Source organism: Phlebotomus papatasi, chromosome 2 (genome assembly GCF_024763615.1).
Source record: "Phlebotomus papatasi isolate M1 chromosome 2, Ppap_2.1, whole genome shotgun sequence".
Classification (NCBI taxonomy): domain Eukaryota; kingdom Metazoa; phylum Arthropoda; class Insecta; order Diptera; family Psychodidae; genus Phlebotomus; species Phlebotomus papatasi.
This window is the reverse complement of record NC_077223.1, coordinates 63682829-63695092: the sequence shown is the minus strand read 5'-3', so window position 1 is coordinate 63695092 and position 12264 is coordinate 63682829. Positions and strand designations below refer to the sequence as shown.

Here is a 12264-nt window from a genome sequence, read left to right as displayed (position 1 = left end):
CGAATTGCGAATATGAAGCTTTGTTTTAACGAATTAAACAGCAATAAAAAAAACTGATTTGTTCAAACATTTAATTTCACGTTGATAGCGAGTTTTTTTTTTGTTATTTAAGTCCCAATGGCCCATCTCTCAACAAAAAAAAATTAAAATCAAAAAATAGATATTAAAAATTAATTTTTTATCATTTCGTTTATCTATTGTTATTTATTTGAAACAGTATCTGCACTTTAATCTTCTCATCGCTTTCATCCCTCTTTATCCTATTTATGTATAAAATGTATAAAATACTCAAAAATATCTAAAATTGCATTTCAGTTATTGAATTTAATATTCTTCAACCCTCAATACATTTCATTTCATATATCCATGCATCAGGAAAAATTTGAGATTTCACATAATATTGCTATTCTCAAGTGGAAGAAGCGCCCCATGCATATAGCTTTACCTTGGAATTCGGTCTCTATTCCTCTCACGTTCCTGCATTGAAATTGACTTGTCAGAAATACCTCAATATTCTTCATGGAGATATTTAAGAAAATAAAACTGCAATGTTTGATGGACAAATCTCAGTCATTCCCATATGATTTATAATATTCCGCATTTCTGCAACAGACACAATAGCACCTGAACAAAGCCCTGTTCAATGGATGAGGTTTGTAATATTGATGTCCAGGGACTACAGAGGGGGTGGGGGGAAACTAATCAATGATCGATTGCATCATTGGTTAATGAAATTTGCGGTGGAATGTATTATAAAAAAAAACAAACGATGTGTGAGCGTTATTATTCACAGAAGAAGATGATTCAAGTAGACGAGCAATAAATTAAAATATTCTGGTGACCTTCTCAAGAATCTTTTATTAAAAAAAAGTACAAAACGAAAAGACAGAAGACAGCTTGAGGTCTCCCTATTTGGCAAGTGCAAAGCCAAAGTGCTTTTCAATTAACGCAATCCAAGCAGAAAAAAGTGATGGGTATTTCTTGTGCCTGTTCACCAACAACTGATGCAGCTTCAGGACACTCTTCATCTCATCCAAATAGAGCTGATAGATATTGGCAATCCCAATCACATTGTAGTCCAAATTCAATTCGCTGTACTTTATCGGGATGTCAGCTTTGAATTTCTTCACAATTTTGCTTAAATTGCGATTAATAGCTTGATAATCAACTCGAAGTTTTCTTCCATCTTTCTTCTCAATTTCCGCCACTCTCTCATCAATTGACACTCTCTCCCTCCCCCTGCTATCACCTGAAGCCTTTTCCACCTCCCCCCGCGAAAAAGCTTCAAAAACATCATGAAGACGATAGACATCCAGCCAGCACTTCATAATGTCCACAAAGAGATTCACATGTTCCATTTGTGATATTTTACTCTGAACAATCCACTCCTTCCCCTTGAATATCTTGAGAATTTTCGTGATGGATACACTGCCACTCTGAGGTGGATTAATTGTGCTGAAGAAATTGTCAATCATCAGCATTTTTGTGATAGAACTCGAGACATGTTGGATGACTTTTACTGTTAAGCCAGGACTTGAATCCTTGTACTCTACATCCAAAAGAAAATGCAAAAAACAAAGTGCAAAGAAATCCATAAAATATTTCTAAAGCAATTCAAAGGAATATTAATAAAATTGACAGTATAGTGTCAGAAATAATCACACAAAAATTTTTTTAAAAAATCAATTTAAACTCGAAATTTAATTATTTATTCTATAATCAGTAAAAGTATTAATTTTTTTGTTGTTTGAGTGTGTAAAAGCAAAAAGTCAATATTGAACCAAGCGTAAAATAAATAAATTGTAAATGACTATTCAAAATTTCGTGAGTTTGATTTAATTTCCTTAAATTTTCAGCCGATTGAGCAGTTTGTTTTTTTTGGAAAATAAATTGTTAGTAAAAATTAAATTTGGTATCAGATATTAAAAAAGAATTTAGAAATTTTGAATGCATAAAATTGGTAAAATATTCCTATAAATTATGACGTTATAAAACATCCTAAATTTTTATACTTAATGTATAAGAATTATCGTAATTGTTACGATCAATTTTTCGTAATTCTGTGACTAAAGTAAAATATTTTATTGACTATTTTGATTTAAACTTTTAAATAAGAAGTTGATTCCTTGATTCCTTATTTCCAATGGGCTCTTAAATATTTATCTCATATTCTTCCAAAATTCTACAACTTTTCGAAAATATAACAAAATATTTCATTTATTTCATTTCATTTATTTTCAGGTATAGCTTTTGAGCTAGAGCTCTTGAAAGCAAAAATTTAGACAGAGATATAGGTGTACAAAGACCTCATTGTTTGTGTGATAGTGGCCACCGCCGTCTTAGCGTTGGTAGCCAACCTCCAGAGTAAAATACATTATAATATTATAATTTAATAGTTAATACGATGTTTCAATTTTTCCCGGAAAGATCCATGGGTCAAATCTACAGTAGACTCTCTCTCAATCGTGAATATGGGGCAAAATGTCATCCAGTTTAGCGATAGAATTTAGCGTCAAAGCCTTTGTAAATTCCACAAAAAGTGCTCAATTATAAAGAATCACGATAAAATAGGAAGAACTGCAGCGAATTTGAGCAAATTAGCTTCATAATTAAGCGTGAAAACTGTCAACAAAATTTGACGCCTGATTGAAAAAGAGCCGATTGAGTGAGAGTCTACTGTATTATAAACATAGAGAAAAGGTTGAAATGTTCGAAGCTAACGGTGCTATCACACTAGGATTTTTCACGTTTTAATTTTAAATTCAATTGAGCCAATTGAGCATTAAAATTTCTAGAATTTACTTAAAAATTCTCAGTCAAGACACATTTTGCAAGAAATTTGCTCAATTTTAAATAGTGCCGCGAGATTTTTGATTGTGAATGACTCCAGAAAATGTGTGATAGTACTTTAAATATCTTATAAGTCACTTATCTATTATTCAGAAGGATCCCAAAAGCCAGAAAAAAAAGATTTGTAGGCAAAGAGTTCATGCAGCAACTCTCATACAGTCTTATTGAAAATCTGTATGAAGTCGTCCCAACTCCCAACTGAAATTTCTTAACATAACAATTTCCTTCGAATGGTTTTGGAGGAACTTAATGAATTACTCCCGATACTTAAACTTCACTTCATGCAAGTTTATCACTAAAATACTGTACTTATCTTTTATTTTCGCCACAAATAATATTAATTACGAGTAAATAAATTTAATAAGAACAATTTTCTTCGAAAGACTACTTGTTTAACTGCAGTAAAATTGCAATTAATGAGCAATTTTAACAGTTTAATTTGCTGAATTCAAATTTATTTGAGCAACCACTTAAACAGGTTTTTCTGGGCCAAGTATTAGTTTTTATTAATAAATAAGTGGAGATCTATCAATTCAATTGGTATTTAGTGCAAAATAACGCATAGGAACAATTCATCTGAAAATTAAATTGAATTTACAAATTGAAAAAATCCTAGTATGATAGCACGGTAAGTCGTCCGAAGGTAGCGTGCTTTCTCCTATCTTGAGAATCAAAATGTATCTGTTTATGCTTTGTTTTGGGGAAGATCAAAGAAACAAGACTCACTACATTATAATCCCCATCCCCCTTCTAATCACTGAATAATTAATTTAACAACTCCTTAGAGTGATATTATATAGGTTATGCTCACTATACGAAACTTTTCGAACAAAAAAATCAGGACCGAATATCTGCCTTTTAACAGCCTTTATATAAAGTGTCTTGGCTAAAAGATAAATACCTCAAGGATGATAAGGACACCGGTGTCCCACAAAAAAATTCTTGCGCCATTTAATGTTATGTTTTGCTCTAAAAAGTCAGAAAAGGATTTTCTGCCCCCCAATTTTTGACCCTCTCGTCCTTAGTCCTTTAAGGACGAGTGGGACACCGGTGTCCCAAAAACAAAAACATCTTTTTTAACTATAGAAAGTCATTTTCCCCTCTAAATAGTCAGAAAAATTAGTTTATATTTTTAGGACACCGGTGTCCTATTCGTCTTTTAATGGCCTCTACACACTATGAGAAATTTCTTTAAAAAATGCCTTTTTAAAGAAAATATCCCCTATCATTGTAGGCAGAAACGTCAGAACTTTTTAAAAAAGGCAATTTTTGACGAAAATTGCTTCTAGTGTGAAGATACCATAAAGGATCCCCCTTGCACAGAATACCCCTTGCACAAAATATCGTTGATATTGGAAAATTCTAATTGATTTTCGTACATTAACCCTTTAAGGACGAGTGGGACACCGGTTTCCCAAAATCAAAAACGATTTTTTTAACTACTGAAAATTATTTCGTCCTCTAAACAGGGTAAGATGGGGTAATTCGGAATCATGTCTATTTTGGAATTTTGAAATTTTCTCACTGTTTCAGTTACTCAAAGACAACAAGAGAAACACGAAAATATAGAAGACTTGACATTCGAGAGTATTTTTTCGTCATTTTTTTCTTTTTTCCATCTAAAACTATTAGGAAATCTCAAAGTTCCAAATTATACATTATTCCAAATTATCCCATTTTACCCTAGCCCGAAAAATTAGTTTTTATTTTTAGGACACCGGTGTCCCATTCGTCCTCAAAGGGTTAAACTAAAATTAAATTTTCGTGAAATTTTGTTAAAATTTAAAAACAATTAATCAAAAATTTGGAATAGGATTAATTATGAAACTTTTTGCTTCGATAAATTTCAAAATTCTAACAGGTTTACACAATGGAAATCCTTGCAGAATTAGCAACAAATCTAGTTTGTCTTTGGCTAGTAAATCAATGTTGTTTATGGGAACATAATGGATTTATTACCGATTAAGTCCGACACGGTTGTAAATTTTCAGACCTTTCAAAAAAGTCTAAATTTAAGCAAATCGGTTGAGAAATAAGACCTTTAAAATGGTTTAATTTTGTCCTTCGAAAATTCGATATTGATCGATATAGAAATTCGATCGTAGGTACATATCTTGGATGTAATATATTCGCCTTTTTGTTTAACTCTGAAACATATCATAAAAAATTTAAAAAAAACTAGACGTTTTCGATTTAAAAGGGCTCTTGAAAGGAAAAAAATTAGAAAAACTTCTGGAGCCGCTGTTCATTTAAATGGGGGATCACTAATGATCGGTAAATGATATCTCTGATCAGTTGCGTTCCAGTTCGATATATTATAATTATCGATTATAAGAAAATACGGATTGTACAGACTGCTCTTCCTTTGAGTTCGAGCAGTAAATTTCGTATATTAGGGGAGACTGGGGCAAAAAGTCACAAATCGAAAAATTTAAAATTCAATATCTTCCAAGGTAAAAAAGATAGCGGATCAAATTTTTTCTATAGATAGCGTCCATAGACCTTCTTCAATGTCTTAAATTTCTTAGAATTCGAACAAGGAATTAAGAAAATAAAAAAATATCGAAATTTTTAGCCCTATTTTTCAAATGTTTTCCTTACAACAGATATCAATTTTGACCTACTTATTTTCCAAAATTGATGCACTGGTGAATATTTCCTAAATAATTTAGATTTTTTGAATATGAGTCCGCTATCTATTTTAGAATTTCACAAAAGTTCTTTTCTACAGAAATCATTTTATTAAAAATGGCCAATTCGGGTAAAAAGTAACAAAAGGTATAGATAGAGCAAAAAGTAACAAAAAAGCGAAGCAATTTCTGATGTCTCACGGCGAAAAGAAACGTCATTATCATGTCTCGCCACTTGTTGTTTGCATTGGTCAAACGATTTGCAGTCTTTTGTGTGTGTTTTTTTTCTAAAATAGCTTGAAAAGCGTTTTTATGGTTCAGATAGAGAAAACGGTGTTTTACAAAGGTATAGATGAATAAATTTTCTATGAAAATATGTTCTCTAGGTATTTTTTCAAATTTACAGAAGCCCGTAATGAAGCGAATCAAAATATGATAATACCCAATGTCTGGTACTATTTGCCCCAGCATTTTTGAGAATAGTCACAAAATTACCTTTTAGAAATTGGCTCGATAAATACATTTTCTTAGAAAATACAGGAAAATTACTTTCACAAAGTTGTAGAGCGGTAAATTTCCTATAAAACTGCGCTAATTAGAAATTTTTGAAGCGCTCGAGTAGCTTGTAAAAAAAATAAAATATCCGTTTTGTGACTTTTTGCCCCAGTCTCCCCTATCTTCAGAAGCTTGAAAATTTTCTATAAATATTTTCAAATGCAAGAAACTTGCTTCAAAGGCTTAAATATTTAATATTCGCTATTTTAAGTAATTTCTAGCACTAAATGGTGCGTTATAATTCTTTGAACAGATCTGTAAATTATTCTTTAATGAGTGACTCCAGTGACTCTATTTTCGTTCAATATAAAATTGCATTGCAATGCAAATAGCATTTATGAAATAAAATAAATTAATTGAGCATCCAATAGAACCAATTTGCAATTAATTTCCTGCTTTTTTTTTGTTAAATCCAACTGCAATAGTGCAAACTTATCGATCATATCAATAATTTGATTGTAGTCTTGATTATTTCAATAATTCACCTCGACTATTATTTCACAATAAAATAATGCATTTTCTTTCCGGCTTTCCACGGTGAAAAAAAAATATAATTATTATTAAATGACATAGCAATTTATTGCAAATCGCTTGTTTAACATGGATACACATGAAAATGCAAATGAAGCCCGTGTGAGTAAATAAAATTAATGTACTCGAGGGTGTTTTTTAGTAGGTTAAATTGATTTTTTTTCTGTTTTGCAAAGCCAAAAGGGAGGAGAGAAAGTGACTTACCTGTGATTATTTGCATGAATGTTTCCGCAAAATTCGTAGATTTCTGCCTAATGCATGGATACTGTACTTCAGATGTGGTTTGCATCTCACAGAGATTAACGGCATTTGAAATTAGGCCAATTAGTCTCTGGAAGATGAACAATTGATCTTCCGGAAGATCCTGAATGATGCACTCAACAAAGACACTGAAGCATTTCTTTATGAACAGAGTTATGGCAAAATCCCCTCCTGGCCAGAGAACTTTACCAATTATGGGCTGTTTTGTGGGCTTCAGCATGGATTCTGAGGCTTTCTTAGGATGCCTAAGCATCCACATGGCCAAATCAAATTCCATTAGTTTTATGAGCAGATGCAGAACTACAAAAATTCTCTCGATTTTGGCAGATTTTCTCAGTGTTCCAAAGCCCTTTCCCCCAGTTTCATTCAGAAGTCTCAACTCATCTTCAGTATCCGTCATTTTAATGGGCTTAACATCATCAATCTTTGGATCTTCATCTGCTCCCCTCAGAACATCCTCCAGGGTACTCACCATACAGTAAATAATCCCATTCTCCCCATCAGTGAACCCATCTATGTCCTCCAGATTGCAATTTCTGATCAGGAGGCCAGAGTACGAGGGTTCCAGCTGCAGAATACAAGGCGGGAAGTTGATGAGTATCATTTCAAATTGCTGTATTCCCATGTGAATTGAGTATCCTGGAGGTTCTTCATCTGAGTTTCTCTTCTGCTCCCCAACATCGAGAATCATCTGCAGTATTAACTGAAGGATTTCCGGACCCGGAAAAGTGCCCAGAAGACAGATATTATTGATATTCTGGTAGAATGCTGAGAATTTCCTATCACGTTTCTGCATCCGACAATCAGACTCAGCTGAATAGGTCGCAACAGGAATGTCCTGGTTCTTCCAGTGAATTCTGGAGCATCTCTCCAAATCACTGTAACATGGGGGCTTGTATTTGATCTGCAGACGTTCAGGTGAGCGATAGTAGAAGCGCCCCAAGACTGTTTGAATTGTCTCAATGAATCGCTCATCTGACCAAGAATCACTCGTATCTTCCTCATTTTCGAGGTTTTCCTCAATTTTGCGTCTTTTAGCACTCGTCATTAATTCTCTCAAAGATTTTGGAATGATTCAAAGAAGACTTTATGAATATTTTGCCGGAAAGCACGATCTCAAAACAAAACTAACAACCTCAAAATTTTCAAAAGCCGTCTGTGTCACTTTTTTACGCAATTCGCCACGCGCCAAAAACACGATGATATCGATGAAACAGGAGGCAATTTGTTAAATTTTATTCACCCCGCTATTTCTAAATTTATTACCTTCAGCACTTTAACTCTTCCTAATACAAACCTTCTTCTTCTTCTTCTCTTTATTAAACGGGACGTCATCCATTGGATGGTTTCCCGTATAATCGTATAATACAAAAAATTCGTTACAGTATTTGATTTAAATTTGTAGAATTTATAAACTTAACTAATTTTTTAACTTCATTTTCATCATTTGATAAGGCAATTTTAGGATTTGGATTGATTAAATTTAACGTTCTTTCTCTATCATATTTTGCACAATTAAAGATTAAATGATTCATTGTAAGTGAGACCTGGCAGACATCGCAGACTGGAGGTAAGTGTCCTCTCTCCATTAGATAACCATGAGTGGCTCTCGAATGGCCAATCCTAATTCTAGTGAGTAATGTTTCTTCTTTTCTAATTTCTCTGATAGAACTTGACCAGGGAGAAATATCTTGTTTGATTCTCCATAATTTATTTACTGATCCCGTATGGGGGTCAGCTGCTGACGATATCCATTCCTCATTCCATTTATTTAGGATTTGTTTTTTCGCATAAGCCCTTAAGTCATTGGGCGGAATTGAAAAGATATCATCAACAGCCTGCTCACAAGCTCCCTTCGCTGCTTGATCAGCTAATTCGTTTCCCTCAATCCCTGAGTGTCCAGGGATCCATATCAATGAAATTTCAAAATTAGCTTTTCTAGCTAAAAGGTTTATATCAATAATAATAGGAGACTTGTGGTTTTTCTGATTAGAAACGGATTGTACAACACTTAAAGAGTCTGTAAAAATTGCGATATTATTCTGGAAACTTTCATTTGATATAAATTCGTCTAGAACTGTTTTGATTGCATATGCTTCCGCGGAAAAAATAGAGCATTCTTGAGGTATACGTCGAGTCTGCGATACACTGTCATTATATATAATTCCAAATCCAGTGTAGTTTTCAGTTTTAGAACCATCAGTAAAAATTATTTCATAATCTTTATATTTTAAAAATATTTTTTCTAGTTCATCTTTGTACTTTTTATCGTCTTTTTGGTAATAATTTGATAAATTAGTTTCAGTATGGATGGAAGATGGCCATTGAGAATTCCATTGTAGTCTTTTACTTTTAAAAATATTTTCAATAGGAATTGCAAATTCTTGACATAATTTTTTAAATTGAAAAACTACTCCATTTTGAGCTAATATATTATTGGAATTAACGAAAAGAGAATGGTTTATATGATCATAGAGTCCCATAATTCTGATGCCATATTGTAATATTAATAGCATTCTCCTGTGATGAAGAGAATATATTCCTGATTCACAGAGAATACTACTAATCGGACTTGTTCTAAAGGCGCCTATTGACATTCTAATTCCACTATTATGAATGGAATCAAGTTTTTGTAATATACTTTTAGATCCAGAATTTATTACTACTGCACCATAATCTAATTGAGATAAAATTAAAGATTTGTACAAAGTTAATAAGATCTTTCTTCCACCTCCCCACCTTTGATTTGAGACACACTTGATAATATTGAGATTTCTACTACATTTAATCTTAACGTAATCAACATGGGACTTCCAGTTTAATTTATTATCAAAAATAACTCCAAGGAACCTATGCGAATTCTTATATTCAATTGACTGATTATAGATTGATAGTCCTGGGTTTTCTATCAGCTTCCTTTTTCTTTGGAAATGGACAGCTTCAGTTTTGCTGGGCGAGAAAGTTGCTCCAACATTATTTGACCAATCCTCTAACTGATTTAAAGTTAGTTGGAGGTCATTTTGAATATTTTCTAAATTAGTCCCACTTGTATAAATTGTAATGTCATCAGCAAAAATTAAAGTTTTAATATTTTCGTTAGGAAGATAATTAATTAAAGAATTCATATAAATTAGAAAGAGATTTACTGAAATTACGGCTCCCTGTGGGACTCCATTTTCAAGAACAAAAGTGTCTGAGACTTTATCTCCCACTGCAACTTTAAAATACCTATCTTTTAAAAAATTTTGAATATAAAAAGCTAAATGACCTTTAATTCCTATCTCTTTAATTTGTTTTAAAATTTCGTATCTCCATGTCATGTCATAAGCTTTTTGAAGATCCATGAATATAGCTATCAAATGTTCACCTTTTGCAAAGGCTTCGTGTATATCATTTGAAAGTCTTACAATATGATCAATAGTGGACATATTTTTTCTAAAACCAGCTTGATATGGATAAATAATGTTATTTTCTTCTAAGTAAAAACTAAGTCGCCTATTAACCATTTTTTCCATTAGTTTACTAACACAAGATGTTAATGAAATTGGACGATAGCTTAGCGGATCGCTAGCTTTCTTTCCCGGTTTTAAAATTGGAATTATAATGGCCATTCTCCATTCATCCGGAAAACTATTACTAACGTAAATTTCATTTATAATTTCTAATAATTTGTATTGATCTGATAAACTTAAATTCTTAATCATATCATAACTTATTTCGTCTTCTCCAGGAGAAGTATTTCCACATTTAGTAAGTGCATATTCTAATTCATGGAATTCAAATTTTTGATTATATATATCCGTATTGTCATTTAAGAATTCAATTGTTTGTCGCTCTTTTTCTAATTTTTGTTCTAAAAAGATATTTGTAAAATTTTTATCTGACGAGTTATTGTAAAATTGTTTAGCGATTGTTTGAGCGATTTCATGGGGATCATCAATCACATTTTCATCCACTATTAAATATTTGATGGAATTTGACTTATGCCTATTCATTATTTTTCCAATCATGTTCCACACTTCAGTTGGTGTTGTATATACATTTATTTCAGATACGAATTTTTTGAAACTTTCATGTGGAGCTTTTCTTAACTTACATTGTACTAGAGCTTTCACAGCCTTGTATTGCATTTTAGTGCTATCACAGTTTTTACCTTTTCGTTCATCTTTTTGTACTTTATTGCACAGTCTGTTTCGTTTTCTAATAAGGCTTTTTAGTTCATCATTAAACCATGGTAAAGACGGTTTATTTATTAAGTTACTTGAACGCGGAATCGAATTATTTGCACTTTCTATGATTGACTTTTGGAATTCTAGTAATTTATTAACTGGTGATGTTTCTGATAAATTTATTTGCGACATATTTCTTTGAAATTTGTTCCAATCAGCTCTATTTAAATTAAATTTACTCCTTTTAAAAATATTCATTTTTGTACCTAACAGCTTATTGCAAATTACAAAATGGTCAGATCCATTTTCCCCTAAACATGAAAACTCAACTTTACCACCCAACTGAGGAGAGGCTAAAGACAAATCAATTGAACTGAAGGAATTATAAGCTAAAGAAAAATGTGTATTACAACCATCATTTAGACAAATTAGATCAAAAATATCTATAATATTTTCAATCATTTCTCCTCTTTTATCTAATTTGTTTCCTCCCCAAATTGGATTTTTAGCATTAAAGTCTCCCATTAATATGAAAGGTTTTGGGATCTGTCTAATTAAATTTATTAAATCATCTTTTAATTTTCTGATTTCATTATTATTCATTGAACTGGGTGGCAAATAAATTGAAACAATATTGACTTTATAAGGATATTCAATTTCAATGCCAACTACTTGTAATTCAGTGTTAAAATCAAGTAATTTATAAGTGAATCCTTCTTTAATCATTATTAAAACACCTCCACTAGCTATTAAATTGTCTGTGTAATTTTTAAATTCAATGTTGTATCCTTTAAATTGAGGTGATCGTTTATCATTTAAAAGAGATTCTTGTAAACAAACAATTATTGGATCGATTCTATTTATTATAATTCTAAGATCACTGAAATGGCTATAATAGCCATTTATATTCCATTGCAAAATTGAAAAATCTTGGTTTAGTTGATTTCTACTTACAATAGTTGAGTTGATAGATTCCACCTGCCGGTGTCAATATGGCCCACCATGGGTGGCGGTGGAGCCAGAAGGACCTCCCGCAGGAGGTTGGGTGGTGTGAGTGATTTCACTCACAGATTGAAGGTTCTGTACAAAGAACTGTTCTTGTTGTTGATGATTGGTGCTGAATGTCCTCTCGCTTCGTTGACTGCTTTCTTGTTTCTCTTGTTGACGAGTTCGAGCATCTTGTAGTTTGCGGTGGAGATCCTCTCTCTGTTCCAGGGGGGCAGGATTTTGAGGATGTGAATCACATTCCTCAATTTCCTGCATTTCAG

The 12264-nt window shown here is 32.3% G+C and overlaps 1 protein-coding gene across 1 annotated transcript; it reads right to left on the bottom strand.

The window, feature by feature from the left end:
- Nucleotides 1-838: 838 nt before the first annotated feature.
- LOC129802351 (uncharacterized) lies at nt 839-8131 on the bottom strand. The gene is made up of 2 exons (XM_055848090.1): nt 6771-8131; nt 839-1549 (listed from the first exon to the last, which is right to left on the bottom strand). Exons 1-2 carry the CDS (start codon nt 7873-7875, stop codon nt 909-911), a joined length of 1746 nt encoding a protein of 581 aa, XP_055704065.1. The 5' UTR covers nt 7876-8131; the 3' UTR covers nt 839-908.
- Nucleotides 8132-12264: the final 4133 nt, after the last annotated feature.

What these genes read in the sequence shown, in the direction of transcription:
- LOC129802351 (XM_055848090.1), bottom strand. Translation starts at nt 7,875, where the DNA reads ATGACGAGTGCTAAAAGACGCAAAATTGAGGAAAACCTCGAAAATGAG. An exon ending in ATTCATGCAAATAATCACAG is followed by an intron (nt 1,550 to 6,770) that starts GTAAGTCACTTT and finishes TTTTGGATGTAG; the next exon opens with AGTACAAGGATTCAAGTCCT.